Source organism: Aspergillus campestris, assembly GCF_002847485.1.
Source record: "Aspergillus campestris IBT 28561 chromosome Unknown P168scaffold_6, whole genome shotgun sequence".
Taxonomy (NCBI): domain Eukaryota; kingdom Fungi; phylum Ascomycota; class Eurotiomycetes; order Eurotiales; family Aspergillaceae; genus Aspergillus; species Aspergillus campestris.
In genome coordinates, this window is record NW_020194341.1 from 386,856 (window position 1) to 410,920 (window position 24,065).

Genomic DNA, 24,065 nt, shown 5'->3' on the forward strand with positions numbered 1-24,065 from the left:
AGGTGCATATCTTTACTGTGCGTAATCTACAAACAGTCCACTTATTTTATATAGATGAAGAAGTGCAAAAGGAGAGAGAAAAAGGGAAAGAGAAGAAAGAAAAGAAAGAGAAAGACCTTATCAATAGGCAAGCCAAGCACTAACAAGTGTATTATATGAGTCGCGCAGGGGAACTAAATCCAGAAATGAGAAAGCAAAAAATGAAATTCGTATTGCACTGGCCGGGAGTCGAACCCGGAGCTGTTCTTAGCCTTGTAATGGAAGAGAACGATGTTACCGCTACACCACCAGAGCAGTTGTATGATTAATACTTTTACTTAAAGAAAGATTTTGGGAATACAGAATGGCGACTACGATTTTCATGTCCAAATCGTATGGTGCTTTTGTGGTCTGTTGGTAATAACAATCTACTCCATCTGTCATATACAATTATTTTATTGTTTGATATAGTAATTATTTTACCTGTCCAATCACGAGTAAAAAAAGATATGGAAAAAGATTGTACACAAGGCTGTATCATACAAAAACAAACCACTCATCATCAGACTCAGATCGTGCATTCCAGCCCTCTCCATCCATGACCCCATGGACATATCCAGGCCCGATTACCTGATGCCCCCCGGAGCACGGCCTCACAACAAAAGGATTAGAGCAACCAGCCAGAAGCGCAACCTCGTCACCTGCCTCCGCACTCCACGGCGCCATTCCCAGTAATCCACCATCGGTGGTGAACATCCTTTTCCACAGGGTATGCATTATGCTCCCTTCGGAAGTACTTATGACGGTAGGGCTCTGAAGCTCTTGCAATGTCGGCTGTATCGCCGATTCACTCATAAGTGACGAAATCCCGGATGTCATCGCCAGGATCAGCGAGATAAACTTCGTCCCCATTGCCAGCTGCTCTGGAGTGATCCGGTTGCTGTAACAGGTATCGTAGAAACACGTCCGGACGAAGACCTCGAGAAACGGCTGCCCTGTGGGATACACGCTTGTGCTTATCTCCTGCGCAACCTGTACCCAGTTTTGGATCGCAAGCGTCACAGCCTCGAACACTTGAGGCGTTGTATGCGGGGGTCCTATTGCCGGGTGGTTGTTCGGGTCCGTGTCGCAGATGATTCCGACTGATCTTATCCGGCCAATTTTCCTTCCCAGTACCCGTAATCTGGTATTTTCCGCTGTCAATTTATAAGTATACTTGCTTGGCCCAGCTGCCCGGAAGTTCTTTGTAGCGGTGAAGGTTTTCGTCCCATTTGGCGCCAGGAAGCCCGTTAAATTAGGCACCCATGACGGCAGCCCCAATGCTAGCCCGGAGCCATCAAGCGAGCTCAAAAGCTCCAGTGATCGATCCTGTTCTATCATGCAACACGCCGCTTCGCTGTACACCTCATCCGGAGTCTTTTGGTAATCCGGCTCAGGTAACTGGAACCCAAGATATTTGCATATCCCGTAAAGCCCATAGACCTTGTCCTCGGGCCTGGTAGCGAACTTTATACTCACACTGAGGAGAATCGAAGTCAATGTTAGGTCGGGTAGAGTTTCCCCTTCTGATACCCTGCGCACAATGTTCTGGAGGGTATAGTGTGTTTCGATATAGGACTTCCAGTGGATGTGGAGACCCGCGGGCAAGTTGGAGGCATGGCCGTATACGGACATGAAGTCAATGCCTGCGTTCAGCACTTCCATATGCAAGAGCCGGTTGCCGCAGTAAAACATGGTGCTTTTTGCCATGGCGACTTCCTGGAGTACCCAAGTGCGCTGAAACCAGGGTCTTCTGAACAGAGCAAATAGAAGCCCGTACGGCCGTTCCTCGGTTATACCTGATTGTATGTCAGAGTGTTTGCTATTACTTTGGTGAGCCAGGAGGGGGTCTGCTTACGGACTGCATCGGCCACTCGCCGCTCGTACCTCTTTCTCCTGAAGTTCTTGAATGGCCCAGGGGCCAGAGCAAACGTCCGCGACAGGGAAAGCGCCAGAAGGCTCCTTGCCGCGGCGTCGGATTCCGCGTCGCCTTCTCCGAGGTAGACGTTCACGCGACTCGCCGCGCGATAGATTTCAGCCATCAGTTGGACCTGATTACTGCGCTCCTGAAGCGCAGCGGGGTCTCTTGACTGGTCAATACAGACGGCATCGATCCAAACCCGCCGCGTCCACTTTCCCCGCAGCATGCGCCGGATGACGGTCGCGGCGCTATGCGTGATTAGCAATGTTCGTCCATCGAGGATAATCTGCTCTGAAAGAGTCGGATCTTCCCATGTGTAGGAAAGGGCTTCGTAATCTGGAGGGTTGTCAATGAACTCCTCTGTGATCTTGCCATAAAGCACTTGAAGCTCTGGATCTTTTGCAAATCGTTCGACTTCCAGAACTCGGAATGAGCGGGGCGTGCTCAGTCGTTGGTATTGGTAAGGCGCGATGACCGGGTCCATTGTTCATTCGTTTTAGACGCGACCTTTTCTTCGATTTGATGGATGGATTGCGTCGGTCTATACAGACCTGCCTGCTCCATGTATGCTTACGAATTTGCTTTCCGCGTAGAATCAAGAAGCCTGGAGATGCTCTGCTCGTGAGCCGCAACATCACGCACCACGTGCTGCGCGGGCTCGTATTGACCCCAACCTGGGGGATGCAGTAACCACATGCAGTAAGATTCGCTTGGCAAGCACCCGAAAATGTAATGACTGATTCTCCACCTTAGAAAAACGCTTAGATACAGAGGTCTAAGCTGCTCCTCGACGTTAATGATCTTTGGTGGTATCGTGCCAAGACATGGACTTAGATATCCGAGTGTGATTGAGATGAGATGATTACATTTAGGTGTTTATCGGTTGTTATCAGGGTCAGGGCTGAGGGACTGGCTAGTTATCACCGGTGCCCCATCTTCAATCCCGGATTCAATCCAGAGGTGATGCATCTTAATATATCTACCTATCAGAGACAGGTTAGATAATTGTTTAATACATCTTGATCCGTTGGCCTTGGCGCAAACCGGATTTCCCGAATGGGAAAAACAGAGCGCTAGGCAACACTGCCTCTGCCAAGATATGCCACATCCACCGTAAGCATGGCCCAATGAATGTACATATCATGCTAACGTGAGTCTGAGCTGGACTTTCCTTTCCACATTGGGAAGCATGTGCCGCTGTGATCCACTGGAGCTATCTTGAGTCTATCTGCCTAGGGCTGAGGTTGTTGACAATGTCAATCCTGATATCATCGATGTAGATCTCTAGGACGCCTAGTTGGGCTTCAATTTGATGGCGTAGACAAAACAATTGTATATATAGCTATGTTTTCCTGACCTAGAATGTATGTAGAGCATCTCCTTACAATTTTATCCAACATTCATTAGCATTGAGCTATCCACGATGTGGCCTCTCATTGCTGCGTTTTCGCTTTTATCTGCAACCATCGTCCAAGCCCTTCCCCATACCAACAGTAGCCATCACCCATCCACAGAGTTGAAATGGCGCCCGTGCAACTTGCCATTCCCAAAAAGCTTGAGGGAACAAATCACTGTTCCCATCGACTGCGCAACTCTCAAAGTCCCTCTGGACTACACTAAGCCGAAACTTGGAAAGACCCTGGGTCTTCAGCTGGTAAAGGTTCATGCCACCAAGGAACCGCGCAAGGGAAGCGTCATTTTCAACCCCGGGGGCCCGAGTTCTTCGGGAGTCGAGGAAGTGGTAGTAAAAGGACCCAAATATGTGGAGTGAGTAATACTGCATGGTTTTAAATAGACTGGACCCTACTGACTATGGCACTAGGACGCTGGGCGGACAGTTCGATGTCATCGGTTTTGATCCTCGGTAAACATACCTGAGGTCCCATATTGATAGGTCATACCTAACGTTCGTGCAGTGGAACCGGACACACTATGCCCTACATCTGCAACACGACCGCCGTGCAGGAAAACAAAACAGAAAAGAAAACCCGCAGCACACCTGCGAGCCTCCCCCAAGAAAATATGTGGGACATTCTCAAATCCAAAGCATGGCACGACGGCGGCCTCCTAGCCACAGCATGCCACCAGACTCTTAAAGACACCGGCCACCTATACGGCACCGCGTTCGTCGCACGAGACATGCTTCGCATCGTTGACGCCTTGAACGAAGACGGAAAGCTGCGCTTCTGGGGCCGATCCTACAGCACAGCGCTAGGGCAAACCTTCGCCGCTATGTTCCCCGACCGCGTGGGGCGGATGCTGCTTGACAGCGTCCTCCTCGCCGACGACTACTACTCAGGAAACTGGGCCACGTCCGCCGCGCAAACAGACGCATCCCTCGACCACTTCTTCACGGAGTGTATTGCCGCGGGACCCGACTTGTGCCCCTTTGCGAACTTCACGGGACCCGACACCAAGCCGAAGGACCTCAGCGCCGCCCTCGGCAAGGTCTACCAGGAGCTGATCGATAAGCCGATCGTCCTTCCGAAGAACTACCCGACAACAACCCTGCCCTGGTGGCAGCCGGGAGGGATCAGCCTCCTCGGACAGGTCAAGTTCAGTATTTTCTCCGCTCTTTATCAACCTAGCTCATTCACCACCCTGATGGCCTCCATCAGCGCAGCGCTCAGCCGCGAGTGGGACCTGTGGATGAAAGCCGGCGAAGCGGAACCAACCAGCTCTTCACCCGAACCAGCATGGAATCTTCAACAGCACGGCTTTCACGGCATCGCCTGTTCTGACACAAAGTTCCGAGCTAAGACCCCCGAAGACATGTACAGCTTGCTGCAGTACCAGAGCAGTAAGGGGGGTTTTGCAGATGGGTTTATGCCGCAGGTGTGGCCGTGCACGCAGTGGAAGATGGATGCAGCGGAGCGCTACGAGGGAAGCTGGAGGAATATAACTACTAGCTTCCCTATTATGTTGGCCAACAGCCCTTTCGACCCAATCACGCCAGTGGCTTCTGCGTTTGAGGTTTCGGCTGGGTTTAAGGATAGTCGGGTTGTGGTACATGAGGGACATGGTGTAAGTGTCTATTGTTCTTTCTTTTCTCTCTTTTCTATTTTTCGATTAGAATGGTAGGAATAAGGAATGGAAACAGGCTAATATGTCAACAGCACGGCATAATGAACCATCCTTCTGCATGCACGATTCAAGCAATCAAGGAGTACTTTTCTGACGGCAAGCTGCCAGAACATGGGACTAGGTGCAAGCCGGATAAGACAGGGTTCGAGGAGGGAAAAGTCAAACCGCAGTGGTGGGAGAAACTCGGAGTTTGAACTGAGTCCGTGTGTGGATTGGCAGCTTGATTTGAGATTAGACCGATGGTGATTTGATGTTGTTTACTCATGCATTGTTTTCCTTTGTGTTTGCAATAGATTGGTATACTATATTGAGAATTTATATATTGATTTTCCGAAATAAAAAACGCATTAGGCGTCTCGCTACCTATTTCAGTGTTAGATTTTGATTCAGTTGCCTAATTGATGATGTGGAAGCAGGGTTGTACGTCACTGGGGACACAGTCGAATGTTTAGACCACAGAGATTCTACAATCACCATGACTATGACATGAACTATTGGCGTGTATAGTACATCTAAATGAATTCTCCATGAGATCGTGGGCATCCATCTAGGTTTCGCTGTTCCATAACCATGTGATTATGCAGTATCACCGGGGTACTCTAATTCGGCCAACTCACCTCAGCTGCTAGGTATACTGATCCAAGATCTCACTGTCGAAAGAAAAGAAAAACGCGCAATAATAGATTACGCCCATGTCTAATGTCGTGTTCCATGTTTATGGGCCACGTGTTGAGGTTATGTTGTTCGTGGCTCAGCTGTACATGCTGAGAAAAAGGGTGTGACAACAGCATCATGGGATTGTCAATGTCATGTTGTCAGTGAATTTTGTTACCCTAGCTACCGTGTGGTTGGATAATGGAAGTTTGAATAATAGAATGTTGAGATCGCCTAAGCTGGCCCACCAGTTGATAGCTGATGCCTAGGTCAACCCTACCTCTCAGCGTCTGTGCAGGCCAGTGATATCGACATGTCAAAAGAACACCGAAACAAGTCACCGATGATGATGAATCTATTACCAAGAGTCACTAATTAATTGGCTTCGGGCTCCCCAGGTTCCAAATGAAGACGGATAAGCCACTAAAACCTAACAACCAGTGATTGCACAGAACCTGCTTCTCACATCCAACTTGACACATCAGACAATCCACAACGGGCTCTGATCTCACGACCATGCAGCTTGACGAAACAGAGCCAAGCAGATTAGATCAGCCAACTCTGCTTTCATCCGCGGGGGGAAACCTAAAAACATCCCACCCTCGGGAACCTCGGGATTGCTTTTCTTCCGTGGCTGTCAGCAACCGTGTGCGTGATACGAGTGCGACTTTGGAATGTCTTCACTCCCTGCGGACTTTTCGGGCTCCGAAGGCTGATGCAAAACCGATTGGGCTGGGAAATCATGCCAGAAGCTGAGGGCGCACGACTGCATTTTTCGATTAGTATATAATGGTGACGGGAATACAACAATAGCACGAAGAACAGTGGATACCACCACGACACTACGAAGTAACAAAATGGAACTCCGAACGGGGCTCGTCTCTATAATTTTGGGTATGCTCGTTGAGAAGGAAATGAGGCCTTGACTGACCTTGACAGGCTTGATGGTCCAGCCCGCGATGGGTCGCATTATCTTCGAAGACCTCCATCTTCTCCCGACCTACATTAAAGCTCATGGGGTGATAATGGCCCTGGCGTTTGGCGTCATGATGCCACTGGGTGTTATCGCCATCGGCTTTCTCAACATTAGAGGCAGTATATGGATACACGCGGCGTGGCAACTTATCAGCTGGTGTTTGATGATAGCGGGGTTTGGGCTCGGGGTGCGGATAGCGAGGATCACAGACAAGGTGAGTTGGCCGGATGTCACACACACACGCACACACACATATATATATATATATTCCTTTATATCTATGAAGAACCCCGCTTACTGAACCCGACAAGGCCTACAACAATGCCCACACCAAAATAGGCACGATCGTCGTCGCAATGTTGCTGGTCCAACCGCTCTTTGGCCTGATCCATCACATCCGCTTCCGAAAGACCCACAGACCCAATGCTTGGACCCATCTGCATGTGTGGTATGGACGGATGTTGATTCTACTGGGCATCATCAATGGCGGATTGGGGTTGCAATTGGCAGCGAATAGCAGGGGAGGTGAGATCGCGTATGGTGTTGTAGGGGGTATCTTGGGCGCTTGTGTGTTGCTGGTGGCGGCTTGGACGGAATATAAGCGGTGGTTTCGGCCCAAAACGCCGTCACAGCCTCCTCCCGTGGCGGAGGCGCGGGGATAGGAGATCCAGATGCTCGGTGTATGGATTTGTTGAAGGGGGATGTGGGAATAGAATGTGAAGTTATACGTCGTGGATAAAGTAGGTGGATGGGCTGTCTGCACGATGATAGCCATTTCTACTATAATATTGTTCTTCTCTCGTTCTATTGGCAAAACCATTCCCAATAGTTTATACTTCATCAGTCTGATGTATGATTGTGCAGTTTGAGCATTGACCATCATGCGATATCCAAAGCGTTTGCCCGAATAATCCAATGTACTGGTTGAGGGACCAGCACTGGCCACCCAGTCCAGAAGCCGTGCATAATAAGCCGAGGGGACCTCCTATTATGACACGTCCCTCCGTAGGCAACAATAAGAACAGGCTCTCGATAACATAGCCAGGTAGACAGACTCAGAGCCCCAGAAGAGACTACCTAGCCTACTATACTTCGAGCATATACCTGGTAGTGGTTCCGAGATGAAGAGAAACTAACGCAGAATCTACCACTATACTAGTAAGACTGACTGGTTTACCATATATTCCATAACCAGTTGACCCGAGACTTGGGGACCCACGCTGAGCTATGAATTCGAACGGGGGCACGGACTTCCACACCGATTACGCACAGCTTAGGTACATTGCATGGCCTGAGAAGAACTTGGTGGTCTCAGAGTGGAACTTGTGAAACCTCGACGTCATTAGACATAAGCAATCGTTTTTTTCGCCCTTTTTTGTTTTTAGTTTTATTTCCACGACGAATATTACCATGTGTGGAGTGACCGCGCATGAGGTATATTCATAGTAATTGATCGCTCTCAGATTCGATAACATATCAAGTCTAGATAGGATATTTGATCTCTTTATTAGTAGATATGGCTATCTCTCAAGTGCAATTCCTAGATTCCAGTTCTGGAGAAGATCAATATGATTTATTACATTGCTTGTAGTAGGGTATCGAAATTTGCATTATCTGGTATTATCAGGTGTGAGAAGTCACTCCCTCTGCAATGGTAAACAATCGCCAAGATAATTTCAGACAAGCTGGCGAATCTGAGACCACGCCAGACCAAGCCCCCCCTCTGTTCGCGCCCGGTGGGTCACGATGCGAAAATAGCAACACGGACGTCGTGAAGTGGTCGGCGTTCTCCTTGACGGGTTGTCTCCGATGGTAGACTCGTGGAGGAACGCCGCTGAGTGCGCTTATGTCTAGACCGTTATCGGTGGGTGGCAGGTGGATCCAATTTGTCTAGAGGAAGGCGATGGTTCAATTCAGGATTAATCAGTACAAGCGTTGACTGAACAGGGGGCGAAAGTTAGGGTTATCTTGTATCTGCATTAAACTTTAACCCTAATCAACTAATGCCAACTAGTATATTCCCGCACCGTTTGCCGAGATGAACCTATGGTAGTGATAATCACCATCGTGAGCTTCATGTTAGGAACTGTCCCCCTAAGATCCAGTGGTTCAGAGCTACTAGAAACCGTGTACTCGGCTTTGACCATGCTATATTCTTTCGCTGAGAACTATTCAGTCTAGTTCGTACCGTTGGTTTTGGGGTTCCACTTGGGTGTGGGTCTCCCGCGCTTCTTATCTTAGCGTGGAAGGCTTTTACTTTTTTACTACCACACTACTTTGAAGATCCATCAATCCTCGATTGTGACAGGGTCAAGTGGCAAAGGATGTAGGTGCTGCTAACCAGACATGGCTATATAAACACTAACACATAATTTTCAGGGGCTGTGGTGTCGGTGTGGGGGATGACGAAGATTAAGAGGCAATATGATAAGGCCATTTCAAACTACTGCATGGTGCCCAAATTCCCCGGTTGGATTGCGTCAACGAGTATGCATGTCTGGGTAATTTATGGTTGTGCAAATTCATCATCAGTGGGCATTTCTGGGGATGTGACCAACTGATAAGGCATGCTTCGTCGAATGAGGTGGCCCAGAATGTTAAGTTATGCAAGTTGCTCGGGCCCGGGTCCTGTAGGGAGAAGGAAGGGATTGGGTAGTACAGATAACCCTTATTCTGATGTCACAAAAGGGATGGGAGCAAGCTGGTTTCTCTATGGATTGATATTAAAGTAGATACAAGTCAGAATGCGTGCGGAATGCTCATGCGCGGCGGATGGCGTAATTCTACAGCAGCCAGTCCTCCTATCTAACAGAATGGACCGAGTCTCAGCTCATGCTGTGGTAGGTCTAGCGAGCGTTGTTACTTAGAAATTGCTGATCTGACGTGTGTTAAGATAGTGCATTTTCAAGGGTGTTATCTTGACGTCGAAGTCAAAAATGGACTCCATGGTATAGACTTTCTGGGCACGTGTGATATAACAACTTATCCTCCTGATATTACAAAACTTAACGGCTTGCTATAGTCAAGTAGATCATTAGTCTATTCATAGATTGGGAACGAAAAGTAAAAGAAGGGAAATTGAACGACCGATCAACACAGGGACCTCAGACATCGAAAATCATTGTGTTGCAGCTGGGGCCCAGGTGAACCAGGAAAATCATACGCAGTTTAGCTTAGGATGGATCAGTTGTGATAGTGGCTGGCATTCTCCATCAAGACGATCCCTGTTTTCCTGCAAGCTAGACGTAGATTAAAAATCAGATTTGTGGATTCTCTCCACCACGCCTAGGATAGATACCTCCCGAAGGGACAATACCCACTTTTTACTCTGCCGACTGGAAACAGACGAGAAAAAAAAGAAAAAGAAATAAAAAAAAAATCCCAATCATTGATCGATGGTGCACATGCTATAAGAAGTGCCATTCGTTACCTGTAGTTGGAGTAGACAAGCTTTCCATTTCTCATAAACCATATTCGATATGGCGATTATGAATTGGATTAAACGGTTACACACTCGCCAGACACCTAGTAACGAAGTCGAGAATGCCGAACATATTTCCAAAGTCCCCGAGCCTACGATTGTCTCCATCCCTGGGTCCGGAACGAGCTCTGAGCGAACCTCCCCTCCAGGTACACCCAAGCCTGAGTTGGTGTCCAATTTTGGCAGCCGGGAGACTCTTGGATTAGAGAAACGACCGGAGTTTGGTCGTCTAGCATCCTGGAGAGGTGCCATGATCTTACTGGTAACCTCAGGGTCCCAGTTCCTCGATAACGTTTTCATGACAAGCGCCAATATCGCCCTGTCACCGATCCAGAAAGAGTTCAACGTGAACAGTAGCAACCTTCAATGGATGATTTCGGCATACACGCTGGCCTTTGGTGGCTTTCTACTACTAGCAGGTGTATTATCTGACCGGTGAGTAGTTCGCATCCATGCCTTGAAGAAATTCATCTAATTCGGACAGTTATGGGAGAAAAATGATCCTCTGCCTTGGCCTTTGCTGGCTTTCCATCTGGACATTGGCCATCGGCTTTGGACAGTCGTTTATCCAGCTTACGATCTTCCGTGGATTTCAAGGAATCGGCGCCGCAATGACAGTTCCGTCCGCAATTGGCATCATCAGCTCATACTTCACTGGCACCGATCGCACGAGAGGCCTATCGATCTACGCAGCCTCCGGCACTCTTGGATTTTGCGCGGGCCTTATCTTTGGCGGCTTCCTGACATCCTCGCTGGGCTGGCGATACATCTTCTACTTCATTGTCATTATCACCGGCTCCCTAGGAATACTAGGCATGATCGCCTTGCCCAAGGATGTCCAGTCCGAGAGGAAGAAGGTGAAGATGGACTACTGGGGGGCTATGCTTTCTACCGCCGGACTCGTCCTGCTGCAGTTTGTGCTGTCTGGTGGCGGTGTTTACGGCTGGAACCAGCCCTTCATCATCGCTCTACTAGTCGTAACAGCATTGCTACTTGCTGGCTTCGTCGTGCTCGAGAAGTACATTAGCAACCCCATCATGCCGCTGTCCCTGTGGAAGCTTCGCAACTTTGCGGGGCTTTGGATTGCGGGCTTCAGTATGTCTCATGTTCCACGAACCCTTTATCGATGAGCATCTCTAACGATACCAGCTGGCTATGGCACCTACCAAAACGTCATCTACTACATTGTTCTCACGGCGCAGGAAGTGGACAAGTTGAGCTCGGGGGACACCGCGCTTCGTTTCCTGCCCATGGGCGTGATCGGATTCATCGTCTCGATGGGAACCGGGAAGGCCCTCGAGTATATGAACGGAAAATACCTCCTCTTGGCCGGTATGGCCCTCGCCGTGGTGGCCCCTATCCCTAGCGCCTTGACTACGAGTCCTGAAACGAGTTTGTATGTATCCCACCCGTTATATCTTTAAGGAATGATGCTAACTATCCTAGCTGGGTCAACGTCCTCCCCACCTCCCTGATCAGCATTTCCTCTGTTTCTCTTATATTTGTGACGACCAGCACTGTGATCCTCACGAGCGTTCCGGTGCATATCAAGAGTTTATGCGGTGGAATGGTGAGTCTTCTACCTCTTTGAGACTATCTTATTCGAATCGAACCATACTAACACCGAATAGCTCAACACCGCATTCCAGATCGGCTCCGGGTTCGCCCTGGCCATCTCAGCGGCCGTCACCACAGAAGTAGACATCAAAAAACACCACGACCTCTCCCAGCAGTACACAACTGGACTCTGGTGTTCTGCCGGGCTGGCAGGTCTGGGGCTCATTATCGCCCTCATCGCCGTCCGAAGAAAGGGCATTGGCCCTCAGGACAGAATGGGCGATCCAGTTGTCGCCATTTAAATTTTTTTACTCTTTCTTCACACCTTCCACTTCTTTTCCAGTTCTTTTAACGACCCTATTTTCTTTTATGATTTCACAATATCTTACGGCATGCACGGATTGGGACAGGGCCGGCCAGCTCGCGGCAAAACTCGGACACGCAATATACTTTATGTTCATAATGATCTTTTGACGGCTTTTTGATAGAATATAGATAGGATTTGCTTCAATTCATTACCTACACACCCCATGCATTCACTGCAATCCACTCTATAGTTGGAGAATTAAGGTTTTTTACTTAGTACAAGCACTCCACTTTTTTAGAAAATATCTTCAAGGCTCCACTCACACGGGCCCACGATAATCGCCACCACGGCAAGAACCCGCCCCACCGGCAGCAAGCACTGTTCAACGCATCCCCTGGCAAACACCACGCCAGTCACAAAGTGGATATCCTCCAAGTTCCATTCCAGTGGCTCATTGAGCCGAGTACCCCACTGGGAAGACAGATTCTGATGGTTTTGATACTCTCCCCCAATCAGTGGCTAATCATTTGTATTGACAACCGAGTTCCCCACTGCGAAGGATAGATTCTTATGGTGTTGACAGTCGTCCGCGGAAATAGCAACCGCTGTGGGTCTTACATTGTCTGCTGGGTTGGGTTTAATGGAGATCTTTCGTCCCGGTTACGACTCTGGTCTCCACGGAGTTCGTTGTGGTTTAGATTCTAGAATACTTCCTGGGTAAACTAGAAAAATCTATTTGTTAGGGGAGGGAGATTCAGCGGACATCCACTCGGGTGTCCACTGTACCTGACAGAACACAGGGATTGCGGGTGGTTTCGGGTTTGATGTAAAGGCCGATCGTATGGAGGGGACGACGAAGCGAGCTGAGAGTGGCGATTGCTGTTCGCTTGGGGTGGGGAGGTTTTTCGTGTCGGTTGTAGCGTGCCCTTGAATATACTGCGCGTCTAGGATAGACATTGTCGGACTGCTGTTTATGACTTGATACTTAGCAGCAGTATTTACTTTCGCTCCACTGGTTCCATGGGTCTCCTCGCAAACTACAGAGTCCATGTTGATAACAGTATAAGATGAGTTGATAGTGGGCAATAATCAGTAGTCACCAGGGATTGAGCGCAGGAGACTGGTCAGTGGCATTTCTTGATGATAAAAGATGAAAAAGACTTGTCACCCCATCCTAAAAAGAATAATAATGTAGCCATATGTTTGACAATTTCCCTAATGGGCAGTGGATTCTTACTCTTGCGAGTAACCTATAATATTCCTGTTTTAATTACACCAGACAATACGGAGTGGTTTGTGTCCCTATTGCTTCTTTCAGTATATCTAGTGAATCTGAATCCATAATATGCTAACCGCCAAGCATGCGCAATGACTACACACCTTGCCTTTTATAGAGCATGCATCTACTTCTTGCTCAATACAACGCATGATACTTCCTACACACCTTTCCATTTATTAGTATAAAGCCGTGACCTATTGTATCATGGTCCCCTGCTGCTAAGCATGATTCCGGCAATATTAGACTATGAATATAAGACGCAAGGGGTTGAATAGGGATAGCCGGAACCGGCAGTCACTCCAGCAGTCACAAAACTACCCAGTAATTTTAAATTTGGCCAACTTCTTCACTAACTTTCACTTGTAGGCCTGGTCTTACCTGTATCCCTTGAAAGTTTCTCAAATACCTGGCCTATGATCACCTCGACTATTGAAGGTTTCCCGTATACTGGAATGACTGTCGGTCCGTATCCTTCTCCGCCATGTGAGTGTTTGGTCTTGTCCCGGTTTCCGACACGAAATCCCCATTCCACGCAATTTGACCTACTAAGCATGGTTGTCTTCAAGTTGAAACTCGAAGCACTAGAAAGCTCTCACACTATAAACAAACCGGAAAATAATCGGAGGAAGGTAGGCGGGTCAAGTTCCCGTGTGTCGATGTCATCGTCGGAGGAACTCCGTATACCTCGGACACTATGAATCTAATGTCTTCACGGTATCCAACAGCCGATAAAACACCAGAGCACCACCGTTGGCTGAAATAAACAATAAACACAATTTCCCAAAACTCAGCGCAATGAATTTCGCTTCTGTGGTGAAGGGTAGCCTTCTTATAGGGCTGGCCGCCGCCCAAACAGGAGTCACCGGCCCCATTGCCGAAAAATGCGGCCCTTCGGTCGTATGCGTCAACAAGTATGGGAATATTCTCCCGTAAGTATATCTGCAATCAATGATCGACCCTTCTCTAACTATACCTCAGTGATCACTTCTATCGCAATGTATCCACCATGGAAGCCGTGACAACATTCGGCGACACGACCGTAGCCAACGGGACGCACCTAGACAGCATCAAGACCGCCGATTTCATCGTCTACGATCGCGAACGTGGACTCGACATACTGGGTCCCAAACCCAGCTACGAGTTCGTCTTCCGCGTCAACGAAGCCGTCCACGAAGCACCGGTCTACGTCGAGTCCCAAAGCAAACTGTACCTGTCGCAGCTTGCGCCGCCGACGGGCTATCTGCCCCAGCTCGTGGTAGACTTGAACCACGACCCGCCGACTCTGTCGGAGTTCCTCTCCGACCCGCCCGTGTATGCGCCTAACGGCGGGACATTCCACGACGGGAAGATCGTGTGGGGCGCGTCGGGTGGAAACCGGTCGATTGGCGGCACTGAGCAGCGGGTGTCGCTGAGGACGTTGGATCCGAAGACGGGGAAGACTGCCATGCTGGTTAATAATTACTTCGGATATTATTTTAACACGATTGATGACGTGGCGGTTCATCCGAAGACTGGGGATATCTGGTTTACTGACCCTCGTGAGTCTTTCGATGGGCCCTTTTTCATACATGCGCTGAGGCTAATGCTATACTGGATTGACAAGAATACTCATGGTTCAATGACCTCACCGACACTCCTCCTCAACTTCCAAGTGCTAGCTACAGATTCAACGCGTCCTCAGGTGCGGTCATCGTGGTCGACGATAGCATTGGGCAACCTAATGGCATTGCGTTCACCCCCGATGGCTCGACTGTGTACATCAGCGATACAGCTGCGGTGAGCGCACCGGTTGATCCGAAATACGGCCACCCCGGAGGGTCTTACAATACCACTCACCGAAGGCAAGTCTTCAAGATACTAAAAGTAAGGAAACCAGAAGTTCTAATCATATCGTAAGTATAGAACGATCTACGCCTTTAACGTTAGTGAAGATGGAACAAAAGCCTCTAACAGACGCCCCCTCTATCTGTCTCCCGGCTTCGTGCCTGACGGGTTGAAGGTGGCTCAGAATGGGTATATCCTCACTGGGGCTGGAATGGGGGTCGATGTGCTCGATCCGTCTGGTCAGCTGCTTTTGACGATCCAGACCAATTATACTGTGCAGAACTTTGCGTGGACTGGGCCTGAGTACAAGACACTGTGGCTGATGGGAAATGGGGGGATTAGCAAGGTTGAGTGGGAACTTGCTGGTCAACGGTTGACTTAACGGGTTCATGGGTGTTGTAAGACTTTGTAGAGGCATGGGGTATAAGGTCGACGCATACTACTTGAATCCTAGACAGTTTCCTAGCATGAACAACCACCTGTATTAATGCTCATCTCAACTATACTCATTCATCTTCGACACGCTCACATACCCAGCCGGCTGGATCTTAGGAACATAATCAGCAGGCAGCGTCTTCGTGATCCTCACAGCCTCCGCAATCGCGGCCTTGAGATTCTCAATCGCCTCATCACTAATCTGATGATGCATCGCAATCCTCTCATCCATCAGCTTCACATTCCTCTTCCCACACTCCTCCAACAAAACCCCCATATCAATCCCCGACCGCCCCGCATCAATGAAAAAAAAGTTAGTATCGACCGGAATCTGCGGCACAACACCCATCTCGCCCAAATCCGCCGCCAACCTCTTCGTCTTCGCATGCGTATCCTTCATAGTCGGCCACACCTCCTTCAGCGCAACCATAGCAGCAGCAGTCAACACGCCCGCCTGCCGAATGCCCCCACCCTGCTGCTTTCGCAGCCACCTCGCGCGGCGAATCTGCCTCTCCGAAGCAGCAAGCACACCCCCCACCGGCGCGCCCAGCCCCTTCGACACACACATCGACACGCTATCAAAATACCGACAATACTCCTCAAGCGAATGCCCCGACGCAGCAACCGCATTCCACAGCCTCGCCCCATCACAGTGAACAGCGATGTCGTTCGCGCGCGCAAACTCCGATATCGCCCTTATCTCCTCCAACGGCGTCACCACGCCCCCAATCGTCAGCTCCAAACTGACCACCCTCGTCGGCGCAACGTGGATATCATCCCCCAGCACAGCCCACCTCCTCACGTCTTCCGCCGTCATGTAGATCCCGTTGGCCGGGTGCACGGGTGTGACCATCGCCTGGGAGAGGATTGCGAGACCGGCGCCTTCTTCGGCGTAGACGTGCGCGCGGTAGTCGCACAGGACGGAGTGCGGGGGTGTGCTGAGGTGTAGGCGGATGCCGATCTGGTTGCCCATTGTGCCGGAGAGGGTGAACAGCGCGGCTTCTTTGCCGGTGAGGCGGGCGATTTCGGCCTCGAAGGCGCTGGTTGTGGGGTCTTCTTGGTAGACGTCGTCGCCGAAGGTGGCATTTACCATTGCGGAGAGCATGTTTGGTGTGGGGGTTGTGAAGGTGTCGCTGCGGAAGTCGTTGGATGCGGGGGAGGTCATTTTGATGGAGGGATGGGTGGACAATTGATGGACTGGAGGTGTAGAAAGGTGTATGATTGAGTGTTGATGTAAGTTACTGTCGAAAGAAGATGGAAATATGTGTATATGGTCGGCTACTCCCGTCGACTGGAGAATATGAGGGGCTTATGAGAGAGAGGTGGGGTAAGCTGGACTTCGCATCCGATATCGTGAAAACAATGTACTGATCTTTCTATTAATACTTCAAACTGCTGTTGCCTGTACGCCCTTCGATTGACGACCCAAATTTAGTCTATCCACCAAACTTACTTTGATTGCACTTGTAAGTGGCCATTGCACGCCCTTCAAATGACTACCCAAATTTAGTCTATCCATCAAATTTATGTTGATTGCACTTGTAAGTGGCCATTCAATTTACTGGTGTTTAACAAATCCCGCAGCATAAATCATCATTCTACTGTTACGATTTTCCAGAGACATTGTGACGATAACGCTCATATGAACCGCTCATACCAAAAAAGACACTCAATGACAACAATCTCTTATCAATACCATACTAGATTCATACCTCAAGCAGGAAACACATCAGGATTCGCTATATCCCACCACAGCGGCGACTCGCCCAGATCTTGACCCATTGCCGAGTTATCAAAGAAGTTCTCATAGCTTTCCTCAATCGACCACGACAGTCCGTTCCACTGGCTTTGGTCAGGTGAGACTTCCGTATTGAGCATGGATGTATCTGTGCTGTTGTCCAGCGGAGCTTGATACGAAGAGGGCGTAAGCATGTGCTCTTGACTACGTGTATTGTCTGCTCCTATTCCCGGCCTGATAGTCGTCTGAGACGGTAGTTGATCGACTGAACTCGACTGACGCGCGTTGCGGCGGATGTGGACCTTCCCCAGTAGCGGGACCTTAAGCGTCAAGTCCTGATCCCGGATAGTGCTGTCATCCTGCTGAAGAAGGCGATTCAGGGCACAAAGCGTATTATGACCCTCGCGCGCCAAGTCCGAGCCAGGCTTCATCTGGGAGCGTTCACCCATAAGGTCAGCGACTCTCATAGCGACGCCCTGAAGCCGGCTGCTATCGATGCGAAAACTGTGTCGGTCTGCCGGGGAGTTGTGAGATGTGAGCAGAAGAACAACCGCCGCGATGAAGGCGTGCAGGTCTAGCATTTTCGATACGAAGAACCCGGGTGGCAGAGTTTGGATGAGATATTCGTATTTCTTGACGATGGAATCGCAGGCGTCTGTGCAGGCTAGCCGGTTGTACATGTGTCCTGCGCCTGAGTCTTGTCGTAGAGCGAGCGGTAAGTGGATCCTCATGGCGATGGAGTGGTGCATGAACTGGAGGAAATCTTCGGGTTGGGCGTTTACATCGGGGCCGCGCGCCCACCAGGACCGTGGGGTTTGGGATGCGAGCGCGCTGAGCTCCCCGGCTAGCTCTAGATGCAGGCTCCCGCCCGACCCGTGGGTTAGACTATCGTCCATGTCGTAGACTCGAGCGGCGATGTCTAGCAGCTTGCACAGATATACTCGAGTGTTGACAATGCCGTCCGTGACCAGTGGGTCTGTGACTGTCAGCTGGTAGCGTCGGGTAGCTGGGGGTAGATTTAAGATCATCCCGAACAGTCTATCCACATTGCAGATCAATTCCCACAGCTGTGCTGCATGTTGCGACATTGCATCTACTTCACTAAGCCTGTTCAGTTTCACTGCTTTGTACAGTTTAGGCAGGCCCATGAGCTCGGCCAATGCGATCGCATGACGAAGTCGTATCCAGCCTTTTTGGAAACTTCCTTGTCCGATTCGGCTGCAGTTATTAGCTTGTGGTGCTTTAAAGACATAGTAGACGGATGTCTGAGAAAAGGAAACATAAGACCTACAGACGAAGAATATGAACCACCATCCCCAAACCTTTGACAGTCCCCAGCAACCGATCATGGCAGAGCAGCGTGTCCTCCACCGTGTTGATGATCTGCCGACACAATTCGATATGATTGCGGTACATCTGAAACTGGACCTCAGGGCTCATCGGCCCCTGTGGAATCTGCTGAGCAGTGATAGCAATAGTCAAAAGCCATAAAGCCAAGTCAATGACATCCACGTCGGGCCTGCACATCTCTTCGTAGCGATCTAGGACTTCCTGCCGCGACTCGACCGTAAACGGCTGCGGCAGGATCGCTTGGAATATGGTAAGCCAGTCGTAGGCGAAGCTCGTAATTTCGGAAACCTCCTCTCGAGAGGGAATCAGGCTCTGCAATCTCGGCCGTGCGAGTTCCAACAAGTCGGAGTCTTTCTTCCTCCGCTCCTGGAGTTGGGTCTCATCGCGGCGGGTGTCAACGCTAAGCCACTCGTTTTGGAACAGCGAACGCAAGTGCGATGGCTGATCTGCCATGAGGACCTCCGATGCACTGCTCTCCGCACCGGAATCATCCTGAACATCGTCGCTCTTGTCGTCGCCTGGTGTGCGGTTAATGTGAGTCGGCTGGCCTCCGATCTTGGATTCCAGACTGTGGACAATTCGTGTGAGTTGAGAGACCTGCGACTCCAGCTGGGAGATCCGGTATCGCGAGGGTAGTCGTGGTGTGCGTGATGGTCTGTGGGCCGATGTCTGTGCCATACACGCTGAGCCTCGCTCTTCGCACTGTCGACACGAGGCTGAGCCCTCGAAAAGCCGGACGCAACGCACTTTCCGACGTCTGCCTGTCTTGAATGAGTAAGATCCACGAGAAAGAACACGGAGAACTCACACTCTGTGCAGCTGTTTGTCCCTTTTCGCAGGGCAGCGTTGTTATGAAGACTTGACATATCGGACGAACTATGCTGCTGCTCGGACATGTTGGCACGAAAGATGACCGAGACCGAGAGCTCACGTCAGTTTTGCGGGGTTGAAGAGGGGCACATGATGACGGCAGTCCACGGAACCGGACCAAAACCTCGTCCGCGGAAGGCTCACTAGTCCGAACTACGAGATCGTGTCATTGTTCCCAGAATGTCCCTCTACAAACTAATTTCAGCAAAATAGTTTCATAGTTTATTCCATGACCTTGGTGAAACCGCTGTTCGCCCCTCCGATACCCCGAGTCCAGACAAACGAGCACAGATCGTGGCAAGACCACCATCGAGGATCAAGGTACGCACTATATACTGTGAAAGAGCGGCACCCGCATACCGCTACTGAATCTAACCCTAAGAAAATCACAGATACGGCCCATCATGTTCAACTCGATCCCGCTACAGACCCGCTCAAGCGGCCCCTATGTCCCCCCAACAGCAACCATAGGGGGCATGCCCAGCGTGACCACCGACATCCCCATCTGCGCAGTCCTGATCGCATTATACGTCGGGTTCGCCGCGACAAACATGACCATCTTCCAGGTCAACCGCCGTCGACGCCATAAATTCATACTCTCTGGGCTTCTTTTCGGTTTCTGCATGACACGGATCACAACGCTCGTGCTGCGCATCGCCTTGGCCACCCGTCAACACAACGTGCGGCTCTCTATTGCAGCGAACATCCTCGTCAATGCGGGCACCCTTCTGGTGTACATTATCAACCTGATCCTCGCGCAGCGCATACTCCGCGCGAAGCAGCCCCGCGTCGGGTGGCATCCGGTGACGCGCATCGGGACCATAACGCAGTATGCGCTGATCGCGGATGCGCTGGGTCTGGTCATCACCGCTACGGTGGTGTCGGCGTATACCCTTAACACCGACACTCAGAGGCAGTGGCGCGATGTCCAGCTAGCGGCGATGACATACCTCTTGGTCTTCACGTGTCTTCCGCTCCTACATATCCTTCTGGCTGTTATCCTACCACCGTCGCGACAGGCGGAGTCGTTTGGACAAGGCGGGGTGCCCCCAAAGGTAGCCATCGTGACGATATCGTCGTGTTTAGGCGTCCTCATTGCGGGATTCAAGGTCGGCGTGAACTGGAGTCCGCCCCGTCCGAAGATTGACCCTGCTTGGTACCACTCCAAGGCGTCTTTTTACGTTTTCTCGTTTGCGCTCGAGATCTTGATTCTTTGCGTCCTGACCTTCTCGAGAATCGACAAGCGGTTTCACATCCCGAATGGGTCGACACGGCCTGGTGATTACAGCGGGGAGAGAAAGATATCCGAAAAAGCCCATCCTAGCGTGGCTGATAGCATGGCCGAGACCGTGGTTGATCCGACCGAAGGGGGAGGGAGAAAAGGAAAGAAGATCGTGATTGATGCCGGCATGGACTGGCCAACCCACGTGTTGTTGCAATATACAGTCCCGCTCGACCGTTCGACCGACCAAGATGTTCAACACGTTACTGTTCATCACGGGTCCGTTTAGCTAGTTTATCGCACATTTGTATTTAGCTGCCGAATCCTCGCATTTGTTGCAATATTTTAGGGATTGAAATTGTTTGGTAGCGTAAGATTGATTGTCGCTATCTTACCTGTTGTATGCCTTACTGTGTGTAAGCCATGTAACTAATTGACGTCGCTTGCCGGGGCTTGAGCTTTTGGGAGTGATAGGCATTCGTACACGTTTGATGGCTTTGATAGACGGGGTCTGTTGCATAATTGTAAAGAGGTTCATTCAAACGCAACTCACGTCCAATTAGATGTATAACTCTGTCCACATGCACGGCTGTGCTGGCGGACTGAGAACTCGAGCCGGAAGATTCGATCGAAGAGCTGGGGGACTCGTAGCTGTAAGAGGATATTCTGCAAGCAGCATACCGCCGTCTTGACTTTCGTCACGGGATCATAACCCCCTACTTTTCGGTAGCTTCAGGGAGGTCTTCTTCTTATCACTCCCCATGAGGTAGCCCTATCTGCAGACCGCATTTCCTGGTCAGGGGGTAGTCGGTCGAGGCTTTGATGACAGTACTCGACATGACTCTGCATCCAAATGCCATGTTTCATTCCAGTCTTGTCCAGATATCATCCTGCTTCTTGAAGTGAGAGGAACCGAATCAAGCATCAACCACGGCAATTTCACAGATAGGTGTCATGAAACAGTTTGATGCCCTCTCCTCTCAATCCAGATATCAATCTTGTCCTCGTGTCCTTTTCTGCATCCACCGGCGAAACACCATCCGTAAGAAAAGGCCAGGCGACATCGGTCAGTTGACACGGATCGTGAATAGTGGCAATTTAAAAAGCTTTATTGCCGATCGGCCTTCAATAGAAGTGGGACTCGTTAGATAGTAGGTAGTATAGTGCTCATATACGGAGATTAGCCCTGTTTTGGGACGGGGCCGGGCGGCTGGGGTGTCAGAAATCTTGCTCCCGACCTGATAGTTTTCTGGATCTTGTAGGCTGTACTGTGTACGGGGTACACTGTGTCCTCTTGAGTGACGGATCATGTGTTATCAGCCCGCAAGCCGATCTCCCCCAGAGCTAACGCGGGGCGCGCCAACTAGAGGATTGAGCATTGCAGGCCCCTGGTAATTTGGTAAGGAAATGCTTACTCCGATACATGAAACACGTGATGAGTAGGGTACAGCAACGGACAACCAAATACTCCGTACACCGCTCAATCATGCAAAACAAAGCATTGTCTGTTGTATCTATCAAATTTTGATTGTCAGAATCGGTACCTCTCCTCTGTCCCGGGTAGTCCGCAATCAGGGACGATCGATCACCAGCGAAGTTTGCGAGTCGAGGCCCAAAGTACCGGCAATAGCGGGAAGCCGGGCGGGCGGGCTCCAGCATTTAGTGAAACCGGTTGTTTTACCGGTTTGGCATACATCATTGGGTAGGCCAGCACTAACCTCCACTTCTCTCTCCACTGAGACTGTACTGCCCCGGCGGGCCTTTTTAGCGCCCGATAAGGGCTCAATAGACAATTCCATTCTTACCGCCACAATGATCCAGGGTCAATGGACAAAGCAGGGTTTATCGATGAACTACTTTTGTCCGAGACACACAGCACTTACTGGTACAATCCCATTATTTCCAGAATACTGAATTAATGGTTTCACTGGGCAGGGGGATAAAATAGGTGCGCCCACTTCAGGCGACAACGATTCGTTTCAGAGGCATTCGAGTTACGGATTGATGAATAGTCGTACCAGAGTACAGAAACTTGTTCCCACTTTTGTGGTTGTATGTGTGGCAAGAAACAGATATATATCCAAGTAAATCTGGTAAGATGCACAATGAGAAAGACCGGCGAATAGTGATGGATTTGGAGAAGATCGATAATCACTATTAACACGAGCTCTGAGCATAAGTTATTTGAACTGCATAAATCTATTAGATCAATACACGTGAGCGAATCGGATCTTGAATTTCAATATCCATGCCAATACCTATCAGGTCACACTCAATTATGATTCACCGTGGAATAAGATCACTCCGCACATTATTACAGGATCAGTCACTAGTCTCTCAAAATCTATCTAGTATTACCCAAATGTAGCTAGGTTTCACTTCATTTTCGGCATACTTGCACAGTACTGAGTTGCGGGTGTTACTATGCTAATGAGGGCTTGGGGTTACATGGATATTAGAGAGAAAGGCGCTTGTATGAAGTCATTAATTACCATTTAACTTGAAACCAAGCGTCGATTGGAAATTAGCATGTACGGAGAAGAAGTATCATATTGAAACACGCCAAAGTCAGGATTACGCCGATCCTTACCCTATATGCAGTAAACCATACTAGTATGTAGATCATTATGTCGAGTAATGTTGATCGCTACTGTGCCAAGTTACCGTGTCCAGTCGGAATGTTCAATTCCTGGTAACCTTCATGAAGATTGTACTACTGGCAAGAACCTAAATGTATCTGCAGAAGACATTGACATGTTGGTGGTTGAGAAAGAGAGTATTGGCGTCCCTTAAATCATTACACCAAACGAGTGGTTAAGTGGATCCCAGTATCAGACTCATTACGCGGTTATCCACCACTTGCCGATCATGCACAACCAAAACTAATAATAAGTGAACGTCTGTCGACTTGGATTGCATTCCAACGCCCCACAGTTACTACTAGATATTCCATCGACTGAAACTTTACAGGTCCGATTCGTACGGTCGAATGCTGAGAGAGACCCACATAAAAGGGGTTTTGTGGCTCTCCTCTCTCGGCAAGGAAATGGAGAAAACAAACACGTCCATTTCCTTGCCGTTGTCACCACTTTCTTCACTCACACCCTTGGCTTTTTCTGGGGTTGTCTGGTGTTAGCAAGAAGTCCAGCTCAAAGCCCCTTCGGTATAGGAAAATCTGATAGCCATGGTACATTAGAAAGGATCGTCGTCCTCTCCCTTCGCACTAGGAAGGTCTCCTCTTATCCTTGCTGGAACCTTGTTTCAACGACAGTCCCAGCTCGTGGAAGTCTCGTTTGTCTGCGGTCCCCTTATCAGTCGACCCCGTACAGCCGTAGATACGCAGAGCTGA

At 49.8% G+C, this 24,065-nt stretch overlaps 8 protein-coding genes and 1 non-coding gene across 9 annotated transcripts; 5 read left to right on the top strand and 4 right to left on the bottom strand.

Moving 5' to 3' along the window:
* Positions 1-213: 213 nt before the first annotated feature.
* P168DRAFT_t104 lies at positions 214-294 on the bottom strand. Its single transcript has one exon. It is a non-coding gene; the product is annotated as a tRNA-Gly (tRNA).
* Positions 295-464: 170 nt separating this feature from the next.
* P168DRAFT_327105 (HET domain-containing protein) lies at positions 465-2,805 on the bottom strand. The gene is made up of 2 exons (XM_024841201.1): positions 1,877-2,805; positions 465-1,817 (listed from the first exon to the last, which is right to left on the bottom strand). Exons 1-2 carry the CDS (start codon positions 2,421-2,423, stop codon positions 517-519), a joined length of 1,848 nt encoding a protein of 615 aa, XP_024692710.1. The 5' UTR covers positions 2,424-2,805; the 3' UTR covers positions 465-516.
* A 557-nt stretch (positions 2,806-3,362) lies between these two features.
* On the top strand, positions 3,363-5,217 carry P168DRAFT_318458 (alpha/beta-hydrolase; the record flags this gene model as incomplete). Its single annotated transcript, XM_024840202.1, has 4 exons — positions 3,363-3,706; positions 3,762-3,803; positions 3,856-4,963; positions 5,056-5,217. The coding sequence occupies 4 exons, from the start codon at positions 3,363-3,365 to the stop codon at positions 5,215-5,217; spliced, it is 1,656 nt and encodes a 551-aa protein (XP_024692711.1).
* Positions 5,218-6,534: 1,317 nt separating this feature from the next.
* Positions 6,535-7,315, top strand: P168DRAFT_318459 (cytochrome b561 domain-containing protein; the record flags this gene model as incomplete). Its single annotated transcript, XM_024840203.1, has 3 exons — positions 6,535-6,571; positions 6,617-6,867; positions 6,965-7,315. The coding sequence occupies 3 exons, from the start codon at positions 6,535-6,537 to the stop codon at positions 7,313-7,315; spliced, it is 639 nt and encodes a 212-aa protein (XP_024692712.1).
* Positions 7,316-10,132: 2,817 nt separating this feature from the next.
* Positions 10,133-11,993, top strand: P168DRAFT_297047 (MFS transporter; the record flags this gene model as incomplete). The annotated part of the gene is made up of 5 exons (XM_024838148.1): positions 10,133-10,569; positions 10,619-11,229; positions 11,284-11,530; positions 11,581-11,704; positions 11,766-11,993. 5 exons carry the CDS (start codon positions 10,133-10,135, stop codon positions 11,991-11,993), a joined length of 1,647 nt encoding a protein of 548 aa, XP_024692713.1.
* Positions 11,994-14,072: 2,079 nt separating this feature from the next.
* P168DRAFT_310789 (SMP-30/gluconolactonase/LRE family protein) lies at positions 14,073-15,483 on the top strand (the record flags this gene model as incomplete). The annotated part of the gene is made up of 4 exons (XM_024839426.1): positions 14,073-14,206; positions 14,256-14,815; positions 14,881-15,118; positions 15,180-15,483. The coding sequence occupies 4 exons, from the start codon at positions 14,073-14,075 to the stop codon at positions 15,481-15,483; spliced, it is 1,236 nt and encodes a 411-aa protein (XP_024692714.1).
* Positions 15,484-15,580: 97 nt separating this feature from the next.
* On the bottom strand, positions 15,581-16,845 carry P168DRAFT_252926 (threonine aldolase family protein). Its single transcript, XM_024834359.1, has one exon. It carries the CDS (start codon positions 16,699-16,701, stop codon positions 15,598-15,600), a length of 1,104 nt encoding a protein of 367 aa, XP_024692715.1. The 5' UTR covers positions 16,702-16,845; the 3' UTR covers positions 15,581-15,597.
* Positions 16,846-17,186: 341 nt separating this feature from the next.
* Positions 17,187-19,505, bottom strand: P168DRAFT_252931 (transcription factor domain-containing protein). Its single transcript, XM_024834360.1, has 3 exons — positions 19,433-19,505; positions 18,566-19,385; positions 17,187-18,492 (listed from the first exon to the last, which is right to left on the bottom strand). The coding sequence occupies exons 1-3, from the start codon at positions 19,488-19,490 to the stop codon at positions 17,250-17,252; spliced, it is 2,121 nt and encodes a 706-aa protein (XP_024692716.1). The 5' UTR covers positions 19,491-19,505; the 3' UTR covers positions 17,187-17,249.
* Positions 19,506-19,898: 393 nt separating this feature from the next.
* Positions 19,899-21,009, top strand: P168DRAFT_310792 (uncharacterized protein; the record flags this gene model as incomplete). The annotated part of the gene is made up of 2 exons (XM_024839427.1): positions 19,899-20,846; positions 20,941-21,009. The coding sequence occupies 2 exons, from the start codon at positions 19,899-19,901 to the stop codon at positions 21,007-21,009; spliced, it is 1,017 nt and encodes a 338-aa protein (XP_024692717.1).
* Positions 21,010-24,065: the final 3,056 nt, after the last annotated feature.

What these genes read in the sequence shown, in the direction of transcription:
- P168DRAFT_252931 (XM_024834360.1), bottom strand. Translation starts at nt 19,490, where the DNA reads ATGTCAAGTCTTCATAACAACGCTGCCCTGCGAAAAGGGACAAACAGC. An exon ending in GACAAACAGCTGCACAGAGT is followed by an intron (nt 19,386 to 19,432) that starts GTGAGTTCTCCG and finishes CATTCAAGACAG; the next exon opens with GCAGACGTCGGAAAGTGCGT. An exon ending in GTGGTTCATATTCTTCGTCT is followed by an intron (nt 18,493 to 18,565) that starts GTAGGTCTTATG and finishes TAATAACTGCAG; the next exon opens with CCGAATCGGACAAGGAAGTT.
- P168DRAFT_252926 (XM_024834359.1), bottom strand. Translation starts at nt 16,701, where the DNA reads ATGACCTCCCCCGCATCCAACGACTTCCGCAGCGACACCTTCACAACC.
- P168DRAFT_327105 (XM_024841201.1), bottom strand. Translation starts at nt 2,423, where the DNA reads ATGGACCCGGTCATCGCGCCTTACCAATACCAACGACTGAGCACGCCC. An exon ending in GCGAGTGGCCGATGCAGTCC is followed by an intron (nt 1,818 to 1,876) that starts GTAAGCAGACCC and finishes ACATACAATCAG; the next exon opens with GTATAACCGAGGAACGGCCG.